The sequence below is a fragment of the Papilio polytes genome, unplaced genomic scaffold (genome assembly GCF_000836215.1).
Source record: "Papilio polytes unplaced genomic scaffold, Ppol_1.0 DF824047.1, whole genome shotgun sequence".
NCBI lineage: Eukaryota > Metazoa > Arthropoda > Insecta > Lepidoptera > Papilionidae > Papilio > Papilio polytes.
Window position 1 is genome coordinate 3,266,724 of NW_013525157.1, and position 11,321 is coordinate 3,278,044.

At 33.4% G+C, this 11,321-nt stretch overlaps 2 protein-coding genes across 3 annotated transcripts in view; both read right to left on the reverse strand.

The window, feature by feature from the left end:
• Positions 1-5,105, reverse strand: part of LOC106100583 — a 37,429-nt gene extending 32,324 nt beyond the window's left edge. For both annotated transcript variants that reach the window (XM_013279480.1, XM_013279479.1), the window contains exon 1: positions 4,831-5,105. The gene's annotated coding sequence lies outside the window, so the exon portion shown is untranslated. The remainder of the gene's footprint in view (positions 1-4,830) is intronic.
• Positions 5,106-6,447: 1,342 nt separating this feature from the next.
• On the reverse strand, positions 6,448-11,070 carry LOC106100344. Its single transcript, XM_013279168.1, has 4 exons — positions 10,907-11,070; positions 9,914-10,109; positions 8,586-8,789; positions 6,448-6,684 (listed from the first exon to the last, which is right to left on the reverse strand). The coding sequence occupies exons 1-4, from the start codon at positions 11,068-11,070 to the stop codon at positions 6,448-6,450; spliced, it is 801 nt and encodes a 266-aa protein (XP_013134622.1).
• Between the last annotated feature and the right edge of the window lie 251 nt (positions 11,071-11,321).

Consider the following 11,321-nt stretch of genomic DNA (forward strand, 5'->3'; position numbering starts at 1 on the left):
TTAACATTCTATTCGGAGCAATGAACTTGAGATATTCATAAATTGATCTTCACAAAACGTGTCTCATTTGCATACGTTTTCTTTTACAAAATACTAGTATACCGCCTTGTGGGTCAGGGACGAACCTAAATATTTAAGTGACGATTTTGTATGTATGAATGCGTGGAATGTGGGTGAGCTAACGCGAATTTTCCTGATTTAGGACATGTACGGTATCCGCGAGCTTACGTTAACGATAGTGACAAAAGTATTTTAAATAAGTTTTGTATACCTTGAAATTGAGTACTGTACTATACTAATATATAAAGAGGACAGATTTGTATTTTTGATTGTATTTGGTTCATGTAAATACTAATTAAGCGTTTTTATAAATTCTTCCACCATTAGAAAGGTAATTTATCGGTGAGTAACATAGGCTATATTTTTTCTTCATCTCAAGCTTCCGAAGTCGCGAGCAAAGATAGTTATTATTAATTTTAGACAGAGTTTTGAATTACCTCCGAAAAAAAAATAAACAATTGTCACTGCCGTATAGATACTTATAACAGTGATTTGTTTTAAGTTGAGGCATTTCCACTGACTTTACCAAAGTACAGTCGATGTAAAAACGGTTATATCTTACTATAAATAATAAATTTTAGCATGAAACGGGTAGCGCGTGACTGTACACACATCACTTTAGACGAAACATTGATGTAGTTTTTCAGACGTTTCCTGCCTTGTTGATTACTGCAGCGTGTCACGAAGCACCGGGCGTCCTTACCTAGTATCTGGCTTCCGAACCATCGTAACCTTCGTGATGACGTCACGGTTATTCATTCCAAGCTATTACATTACTTAACTATGTATTACAATAACACCGTGTAATGAATGCATCATTTTTATGCTCAATTACCAATATATGTGTAATTATTTGATTTGTGTTATTCTTTTATTACTATGTCAAGTTTTTTTGCATTTGAAGCACGATTTAATATTGCTTTTAGTCTAATAAAATATAAAAAAAATATTTGGTTCAGTTTAAAATCGATATTTAATACTTAAGGTAATATTTACATGAATTACTTTGTTTCTAAACAATAGACAGTGTTATTCTTACAATTTTGTGATCTGTAGATTGGTATAAATTAAACCAAATTTATTACAAACAAAAATTAAAAATACTGCTGACACCTAATCAAAATTGGTTCGAAATTGAATATTGATTTCGATCGTTAATGTATACGTGGTTGTAGAAGACATCGAGAGCTTTGCCGCAGTCACGATTCGTGCGCTATTGTTCACTGCGATGCGACAAGTTCAATGACATTTAAGCAAAAACCAATGTTAAGGTCGAATATTGGATTACCTTTATTGCTATTATTTCCAAGAATACATTTCACTGCAATTCTTACATACTTTTTAAACTTTTAAACCGCCATATCATAACTTTAGTAACTTCTAACAGTGTAAATGTTTAAATGGTCCCACTTGCAAGCACTACCTATTATCAAAATCGGTCTACTAGCGGCAATGTTATGCTGTAACAGACATAAAAAAACATACAGACGAATTGAGTACCTCCTTTTGGGAAATCGGTCAAAAACATCTCAAATCGTATAAAATCGCCGCTCGTTTGCTTCTCTTATAAATAAAAACCATTTAATTGTTAACTGTTAATTACGTAATTGGCCGTTACAGCTTACAATGCAGACAGAACATACCAAAGGTATAAATAAACGAAATCGCGTGTCGACTCTTATTGTTATCCAAAGAACGGTTCTGAATTAGCATTGAATAGGTAACAGTATGCTGATTTGGGAATTAAGTAACTTCTGAAGATATGGAACTAACACTTTAAAGAATATATTATACGTTGTCAAAGTGTTGTTCAATTCCTATTCATTTAAAGATTACCACAAAATCATATTTTCTAAATCTTAGTATTTGAAAAATTGAGCTACGTCTTGCAAGAATTTATATAAATGCAATATCAAATATTGTAACAAGTGCAATCGATGCTATAAAAACCATTGTATCTTTATGTTTTAACAAAGAATGTCGTATGTTTTGATATTTACGATCTCTCCACACCTTTTCTTCCGCAACATAACAGTAAGTTAAGCGGCATTTTAGTGGCTAAAGATCGTTCTCGTTGTTCCGCTCACTCAAGAACAGTTACAATAGATGCTCGACCATAAATCGCAGTTTAATGTATATTTCGTAAGCACTATCGTTAAGAAATTCTTTTCATAAGTATTTTAACTCAAAAAAATGGTCGACTTTAATTTGATTTAGTTTGTTTAAAAGGATAATACACTAGTTGTTGCTCGCGACATCGTCTCCGTGAAATTAAAAAATAAAAATAATAATATAGACTATGTTACTCAGTGATAACATAAGCTTTTAATGGTGCAATAATTGAATATGTCAATACATAGAAAAATCCTTAAATACAAATCTTTCCTCTTTATAAGTATAAATATGGATTAGTAATATTAAGTAAAAATATCAGGATGTAAAAGATAGGTGAAAACAAATTAAATACTGGAGGCACATAAAAAGAAAACTTTTGATTCCGTAAATCTAACTAGAATTATCAAAATAAATTATACATGTATATTATGAATGAAAATGATGCTCAAGTAGACAGATTTAAAACTATAAAGATTGATGTGACCAATCGTAGAACCGGTCAACGGAGCCCCATCCTGATTTGAAATTAGAAAGTCGCTCCTTCGAGCTATCGCTGCATTAAACTAAACTCATTCTATTATCATAATTTGAAAGAAAATATCCAATTCATCAAATAAACTAAATATACATACCAAGGTATGACATTGACCTCAAATTTCTTCGTAATTCACTTATTAAGGAAACGAAAGTTATCTGTACATGAGTTATGCAAAATAAAACCTAATAGTAGCTCCAACAGATATAAAGTATTTGATTATTACAAAAAGAAACTTATGGATTGCTTTACATATTATAATAGAATGAGGTTTCCAGTATGTTCGTGCTAAATACTTTCCGATTGACCTTTGAAGTTTTAAATAAAATTATGCATACTCAATATGTTAAATACTTAAGGGAATAAGGTTATATATTTGTTAATCCTAACGTAGACTATCGATGTCCAAAGAGTCCCGTTATTCAACATGTATATTAAATGTTTGTGAGTGTCACAAACACGTTCCGACAACTTAACGGACTTGAATAAAACTTGTACAAGGGATATGCAATTCAAATGTTAAATGTTGGCATCGATTCAACACTCCTTTGCATTTACTTCAATACATAATTAATCTCTCGCCTGGAGAGATTTTTTCTTTAAATTATTTAGTTAATACTTAAAAAATATTGACCAATATTCTTAATATGATTATTTATTCCAAAACGTTTTAGAGATGTTGTTTGAATGAGTTGTGTGCAGTTAGGTGCTTAAATACAAAGCTTGAAACACTTGTCTCTCAATATACCTTCAGATTTAAAAATGTATACGCATTTCTATCCGTATGCTTCCGACCATGCACTCGTACATACGTATTTTTAAAACCAATAGATGTCAGATTCTGAAGTTTTTTAAATTGGGCAGCTGACTGTACAAGATTTATTAAAGCGACGTATAGATCTTCGAAAACACAAAATCAATATTTTTAGTAATATTTTAATTCTGTATAAACAAAACATGAATGTCGATCACAAACAGTTTTTGAATTTCTTTTAGATAAGAATAAATTTACTGACTTTTCGTAAGTTAAATTATGTTAAGTTATGATGATAAGCCTATAACCTTATGGCAGTAGAGCCTACCAAGCCAGTTTAACTCAAGAAGATAGTGTATATAAACCGGTCTTGATAATTTTATGCATTTACAGTAACGGAACCTATATTAATAGTGTGACAACAATATTTAACATATAACAGTATTTCTTAAAGTATTAAATAATCGATCAATATATGTAGAAAGCTGGTATTTATGCAAAATATTTAATCGATCTTCGCTGTGTTATTTATCAACAGGTTAAGCTATCATTAAGTATACTTTAAACCTTTTGATTTTAAACCCACATTTATCTGTTTAGTATAATTACTTTGTGTTTCTTTGTATATTTCTTCCACTGACTGTATGTTTCATACAATGACATATTCAGGTTGATAGTGAAACTTTTACGACGTCGCAATCCTAGATATACACTCTGGTTTCTGTTATACTACTCTTATCGAATACATTTCTTTGAAATTCACAAAGACTAAGCGAATCAGTATGTTAGGGAACATCCGAACGAAGAACCTTATTCAATTTGTAAATAATGATAACTTTTAATAATTCCAGGATAGGTTATATTGTATCACCAAAAATATTTCAGGGCTTCTATTTCCTGTACTATACTATATTTACATTTGGAATAGTTTTTGGTCATACGAATACATACATATATGATGATATATCATTTTAAAATACTTTAAGTTTCAGAGATTCTCAAAGGAACTCTTTACAGATTGATATAACCTTGTCAAACTTTCTTATCCTTTGTATAAAGTATCTTTCAATTTTTTATAAGGTGAATAAAATTCCGCAAAACTTAACATAACCATGCCCAAGGTGCCTTTCTCGTTGAAGTCTTTTGTACGGGGAAATTACATCGATTTCGCATTAGAGACAATCTGATCTTGTCAATTGTTAAGTAATGTACCGTTCATTATTAGGCTACGTTTTACCTCCATTAAGCTTTCATTAAAATTATTAAAAACTCATGGTAAAAGTTTTCTAATTAAGTAAAACGATTTATGTATCCTTCACACAACGACAAATACGGTTATTGCTTACAAAAGACATAAATAATTTACCTTAAAATAATATCCAACAAATAACGACGATCAACATTTAACTGTTCAAAAACACACGTACACTAAGTCACAATTCTCTTTTTCTCAAAGAACAATTTGTGTGCTAGATCGTACTCAGTTAGTCGAACGACGAATTTAAAATGTAGGCCGCGTGGGGGCGCGAGTGTGGCGACGGCGCAACCTCGCACCGACACTGACTCCTGCGATGTGCCGGCGCATTGCACTTGAACGTTGAACTAACGCCAACCCGACCACGGACGAGAGACCACCTCGAGCTCACTTATCTGAACTGATCGGATGCTCCCTGACGTAATGACGTTACGCCCACTATACATCGCCAAGTCGTGACGAATACGGGCTACGAGCAATGGGCAGCAAACCGCAAAACGAAATTGTTCTGTGGCTTACCGCTGAAACGAACATCTTAACTGTCATTATCCATCTACGAATAATGTCGTCTTGAATTTTGTTCTATTTTAATTTAATGTGACAAAAAAATGTTTAAATTGCTAAAAACACAATATGTATTAGAATAAATAAAATAATTAGGCAAATTACAACAAAAAGTTTTTAAGGCAACCCAGTTTAAGAGTCGAAAAATGACCAAACCATATTAAAAATAACACGAAATGGTTAAATCTAATTTTAAACTTACTTTAAAGTGTCTGTATTTAGAATCAATAATTTAGATCGCTATATTTAGCGAAGGCGGGTAAACGAGTGAGGTTACAACAACGACATCCTGTGAATGTCCTAGCCGGGGAGCGAAGGTAGCGGGCGTCGAACCCGGGACGCCCGCCACCCGCTGCACGCCGCCTGCGAGCTGTAATATGAAATAAACCTTCGCACACACTGATCAAATTTACTTACTTTAAAAACTTAACGTTTGCTTAAGTTAAAATGTTAATAATTTATAACATCTTATTTATGCCATGTGAATTCTTGTTTTAGTTAATACGTAATTTACCTGACTTTTTCGTAAAGTGCTAAATTAAAGCATAGATATTGTACGAAAATAGTTGCCCATATGTTTTTCTTGCGTAATCACATGATTTAATAACAAAATGCAGTAGTGGTAAATTTCAATAAGTTAATTATCTAAACTTGTATGCAACTGAAATAAGGTTTCAGTGTGCTTAAATGTTTAGAACTTTCCTGTCGAAGCTTTTACTGCCGCAAGTCGCTTGTAACATCATATAAGCTTGTGCCTTATTCCTCGCCTTGTTTTTATTACCTAAGCTATATAACCTATTATTATATTTTCCTCTGAAAGCGTGTGCTCGACAAAAAATGCGTGTTAGAAATGAGACACGATATAAAATTGGACTTAATTTATTTTTAACTAAGTAAATCAAATGTAATCTAGGAACTAATATTGAGCACAACTGTTCATAACTATGACAAACACTTATTTAATTTATAAATACCTTAAGATGTATTGTTTCCTAAAATCCGATTCAAAGAAATCTTACAAAATCAAGAAATTCCGTCAAATCAGACTTCATTCATAATTACAAGGCAACAAGGTTGCAAATATCAATTTCGTTTAAATGATTTCACGTCGTTGCCTTATAAATATTTGCACCCGCTTTAAAATTGTCTAAAATTCAACCTTCCCTATTGGTCACTATAATGCGTAGCAATAGCATCCAAAATGAATTGGAACGTCTGAGTGTTCATCCAGCTAAGACCCGATGGTAATTCCCAAGGTTCAACACTCCTGGCCTTCCTTCCTACAGACCGCTCAAGGAAGTAGTCATCGTATTCCAAACTGTAGTCCGGTATGATAGGGTTGAATTTCGCGTAGTAAATAGCAGACAGGCACGCGTACAGAAGAAGGGCAGCGGTGAAGAGCTGAAAAATACAATTTGCATATTACTTATGACAATCTAGGCATCTTTCTTTTTTTATAAAATAAGGTGGCAAACGAGCAAGCGGCCACCTGAACTCCACCGAAATAGAAAGCGACCGTCGCCCATAAACATCCGCAATCGCAGATACGTTGCTTACCCTTAATTGACGGAGGAGGAGACCCACATAAAGAGGACATTTCCCCTTCAAATCTCCACCGTCAAATCTACTTTTCCTTCCCATCCTTTCCTCTTAAGAAAAGGGTGAAAGGGAAAGGGACTAAAAAGGCCTCTTTGAAGAAATAAAAGATGGGTGTCGTTAACCGTTGGGCCAACTTAACTGGCAAACTGATCGCCCTTATGCAGGGTAGGTTAAAATTAATGTCGTATTATAGTGTTGTATTTAAATATTAAAGCTTAATCGTGCTATGCAATTACACAGTAATTTGATAAATTGTATTGCACATTGTATTGACAGGTGCCGCGTCACAACGTGAACTTGTACTTGAGTGTCACGTGTACGTGTACGTAGTATTCACAAGGTAATTGTTATAATCAAGGTCGAGTAAACAATAATATTTAATTTATAAATTCAGATTATAATAACCAGTTTATTATACAACTTGAGACAATTTGAGCCTATGATAAAAAGAAAATAATAAACAGCTTTTATTTGCATAAAATATCATAGTAATTGGTAGTTTCTTTTTGTTTTTCGTAGTTTGAGCAATAATGTGAATTTATTATTTCAATATAGTACATTTATACATGTTCTAATAAATCTGAATTAAAGAACGTTACGCTGCTACATTAATGTATGTTCCATGTGAATTTTTATTATGTTTAGTTAGTGCTAGCACTTACTGGATGATAAAAAAATCCGGAAACATTTTAATGAAGAAGCGCATGACCATGTACCACAATAAGAATGACGTTATAATTAACGTTATTTTCTAGCTAAATTTTAGTAATAGGAAATACATAAACATCCCAGTTTACTTATTTTTATATGTAATCTAATACATAACAGACGTTTTACAATAAAGGTGCCTATGACCGGTGAACTCAATAACAATGGCGTAGTACTGTTATTTCGCGCAAATACCATGCGAATGTTTGAGAGAGGAAATAACGTTAACATCAAAAATATAGGATAATTCTAACCTTACTATTAGAGTAATATTGTACAATTTACAATTTAAATCTATTATTTTTTACTATCGTGTTACACATTCGTTGCAACACTTCATTGTAAACATACATATTAATATAGTACTCATACTCTATTTTTACATGTAAAATAATTTATAAGAACAATATATTTTATAATCTTAAGGACAAACGTGTAAGGTCACAATGATCGACTTCCTAAGGAATACGTATTTCGGTAATATAACTATGTCAATGTCGTGATACGAGCGCTCGTACATTTTGTCAAATAGCAAAGTAATCAGTGTTTTTTATATAATTATATAAACAACAGTGATTTTTCGCTACGATACACTACAGCGCCTCTGAGGTCAGACGGTTTATGGTTAATACTTAACATCGTGAAATCTTTATTGTTTTTGTTTTAATAATTTACTAGTTACTATAAGTAATCTAATACTATTATTAAATACGTTTGGTTATACTCCAACTCCTAATATATTCTAAAGATATTTCCAACAAAGCAGTTTTCAATTTTGTACGTTACTAAAAAATCTTTCCTCTGTATAAATGTATACCTGTCTTAGTCTAGAATCTAGACTTTAGATTCAAGGTTTAAAGTTTACTAGAGAAGTATCTTAGTAGTAGTTTTGTGGAAAACCTAATTTTGTGAAAAATATACTTGATTCCATATCTTAGCTACCATTTAACGTTAATAAAGGAATGTCAAGTTAATAAAAAAATAAACATAGTTACCTGGAAAACACTCCAGAATTTGAATGAACCTTCGTTGATGATCCAGTCATAGTACCCTGCCCAGGGGTCGGTGTATCGTCCCTGCTTCATCGGTTTAGCGGTGGTGGTCACATCATGGTACTCAGCATGGTCGTGGTGCTCATCGTAATAGTCCTCGAAGCCACGACCGCTCTCAGTCTCGTTTGATTTTTTAGCACGTCGCAACTGAAAACAATTCCATTGAAATTAGTTATATTGTTAATGCTTGTTGTAATGTATGGCAGAGGACAACCAAAAGCGAAAGTTTCAGTCAATCTATCGTCTTTTGTTTGGGATTGTATGATTACTGTTGAAGCTATAGTAAAATGTAACGGTAATGTAAAACCCTAAGGGCCTGTCCCACCACTAGCTGACATAGCTCAGATAGCTTAAAAATGACGTCACTGTCAGATAAGGTAACAAAATCCGACATTTCCATCACATATTTTACACGTTGGATTGTTGACAGACAATTTACAATTTGGTGGGATAAACCCTTAGAATTTTAATTAGTCATTGAAGGAATCTATTAGTTTCCAGGCTCCAGTTATAGCTTTTATTTTTTGCGTAGCGTTAAAATTAGTTTTCGAGCTAGGTAATCCTACATGGAAAGTGTTCGATTACGGGATTTTCGAATATTAATGTAGCGCCCAAACTTTCTTTTGGGCGTTATCATTGTTTGTGCAAACAAGGGTGCGGTCACAGTGGGCAATTAGCGCCGTCGCACTCGGTCACCCAGTTCCGACGCACCGGTACCATTGCCCCTAATTCGATCTCCATGACACTAGGTGTCACTACAACACAATGTTAAAATATTCTCTTTTACTACTTTTAGGAGAGATTTAAATATATCCACAAAATAATATGTACGAAGTCTAACACCACAGATGTATATCAAATTAATTGATGTTTTAAACTATTACATAATGTTCTTTAAAAAAATGTTTTAAGGAAAAAAAAAATATTGCCATTCAGATAGTTTTAATTGCTACTACGAGAGCACAGTTTTGATATAAAGTGGGCGCACACCTTTGACTTAACTATCGAACAACTGTTGTGCGATTGTCGATTGTTTCGCAGCAAATTCAATTCAATTCACAACTAAATATCGAGTAGTATGCGCACCTCAATATAAGCACATGGGAATCAAACCGAGACTAAACAGTTATGCGATAATTTAGTTTTAGATTTGCGCACAGTCTTAGTATAAGAAATCTAAACTATCAGCAATTCTGAGTAAGGTAGTTAGGTTTATTACCTACATTATTTCTTTAATCTATGTCGGTGTCACTAGTTGTCACTAATCTCACCTGAATAGCAGTCGAATTGACAGGAGTCTGAAGAGCTTTGCTCTCCATCCGCTTCTTGTTCATGTTCCTGACGACATCCAGAATGGTCCTCAATCCGGAGAGTATCAGCTCGGAGGGTGCGATCTTGTACCCCGAAGGCTCAGGGTCAGGAGGTGCAGAACTAACATCTTCGCGTTCGTAATTATTGTAACTGGAACTTTAAAGTTTACATGTAAGAATGACAAATATTAACATGCATTAAGCTGCAAATGTTTGGAATTCTAAAAATAAGTTAGGTCACACACTAAACGTACTGTCAGATGGAATTGAGAGTTGGATGTATGTATATGAACTTCAACAGAAACATAAAATTGAATATTCAGTACAATAGTGAAAAAGAATTAACTACATGTACATAAACGGTCTGACAATGATAACATTTTCATAGCAACAAACTATAGTGCATGTGTGGACACCGCTTTAATAATACGTTTAAGAAACAATGTTAGCTAATGAAGAATGGTCTTTGTATTAATTAATTGCGTGTTAACTTAATTCAAAGCTTACTTATAAAACCACATAAGTAAATGGCATTATTAACAAGAATTTATTAAGACTAGTATAAATAAAGCATTTCAAACTATAAAAGATACGTTGCTATATCGACCTCAGAATGATTAAAATGCCTGACAATTGGACATCGCAAGAAAACTCATTTGAGCATTAAGCAAATTCTTGCACAGGCGCTTTCTATATATTAAAATAATTGATCGGTTAAAAAATTAAACCTTAATTGAAAACGGGAATTAATTAGTCTTTTTGATGCTGAAAACTTTTCTTCAATTCAATTTCACTTCAAAAATTCACTTTAACAGCAACGACGTCGATGCCAGAGTTAGAAGTATTCATTCTGTTATAATAAATCAAGTACATAGTAGTTATGAAACATAAGTAAAATGTTTTTAATTATTTGGTACCTATATCTTTCAACAAATACATGACAAAGTTACTTACTACGGTGGTACATATTTGTATCTACTGTAGACCGGCGAGTGTGGTGTTGCGGAATCGTAGCGAGCCGGCTCAGCGCCAGCGCCGGTTGCCCACAGCGCGAACGCAACGGCCAATGCCCACACCAGCGCGTGACAAGTCATCGGAAGTATACCCTTTATAGCCATATCACCTATCAATCTAATATACCACAACTTCTCACTTGAAAACTATCGCTTTCAATTTAAACGTATTTTATTCAAATGTCTCCACAGCACCCGTGCTTAGTGCACAGTTGACTGAAGACAAACTGAATGATTTGAAACGAACCGTCCCAGTTAACCGCAAAGGGAGCGCCTGCGATATGGATTCAGCAAACACATCGTGCTCCCCTTACTCTCCGACGTGTCAATTTAATTTGCGAGATTGTCACTTCACT

Bases quoted from the DNA above. Each gene is read 5' to 3' on its own strand.
- LOC106100344 (XM_013279168.1), bottom strand. From the start codon at position 11,070: ATGGCTATAAAGGGTATACTTCCGATGACTTGTCACGCGCTGGTGTGG. The intron at 8,790-9,913 runs GTGAGATTAGTG...AATTGTTTTCAG, and splicing joins TCAATTCGACTGCTATTCAG to TTGCGACGTGCTAAAAAATC. The intron at 6,685-8,585 runs GTAACTATGTTT...TGTATTTTTCAG, and splicing joins AATTCTGGAGTGTTTTCCAG to CTCTTCACCGCTGCCCTTCT.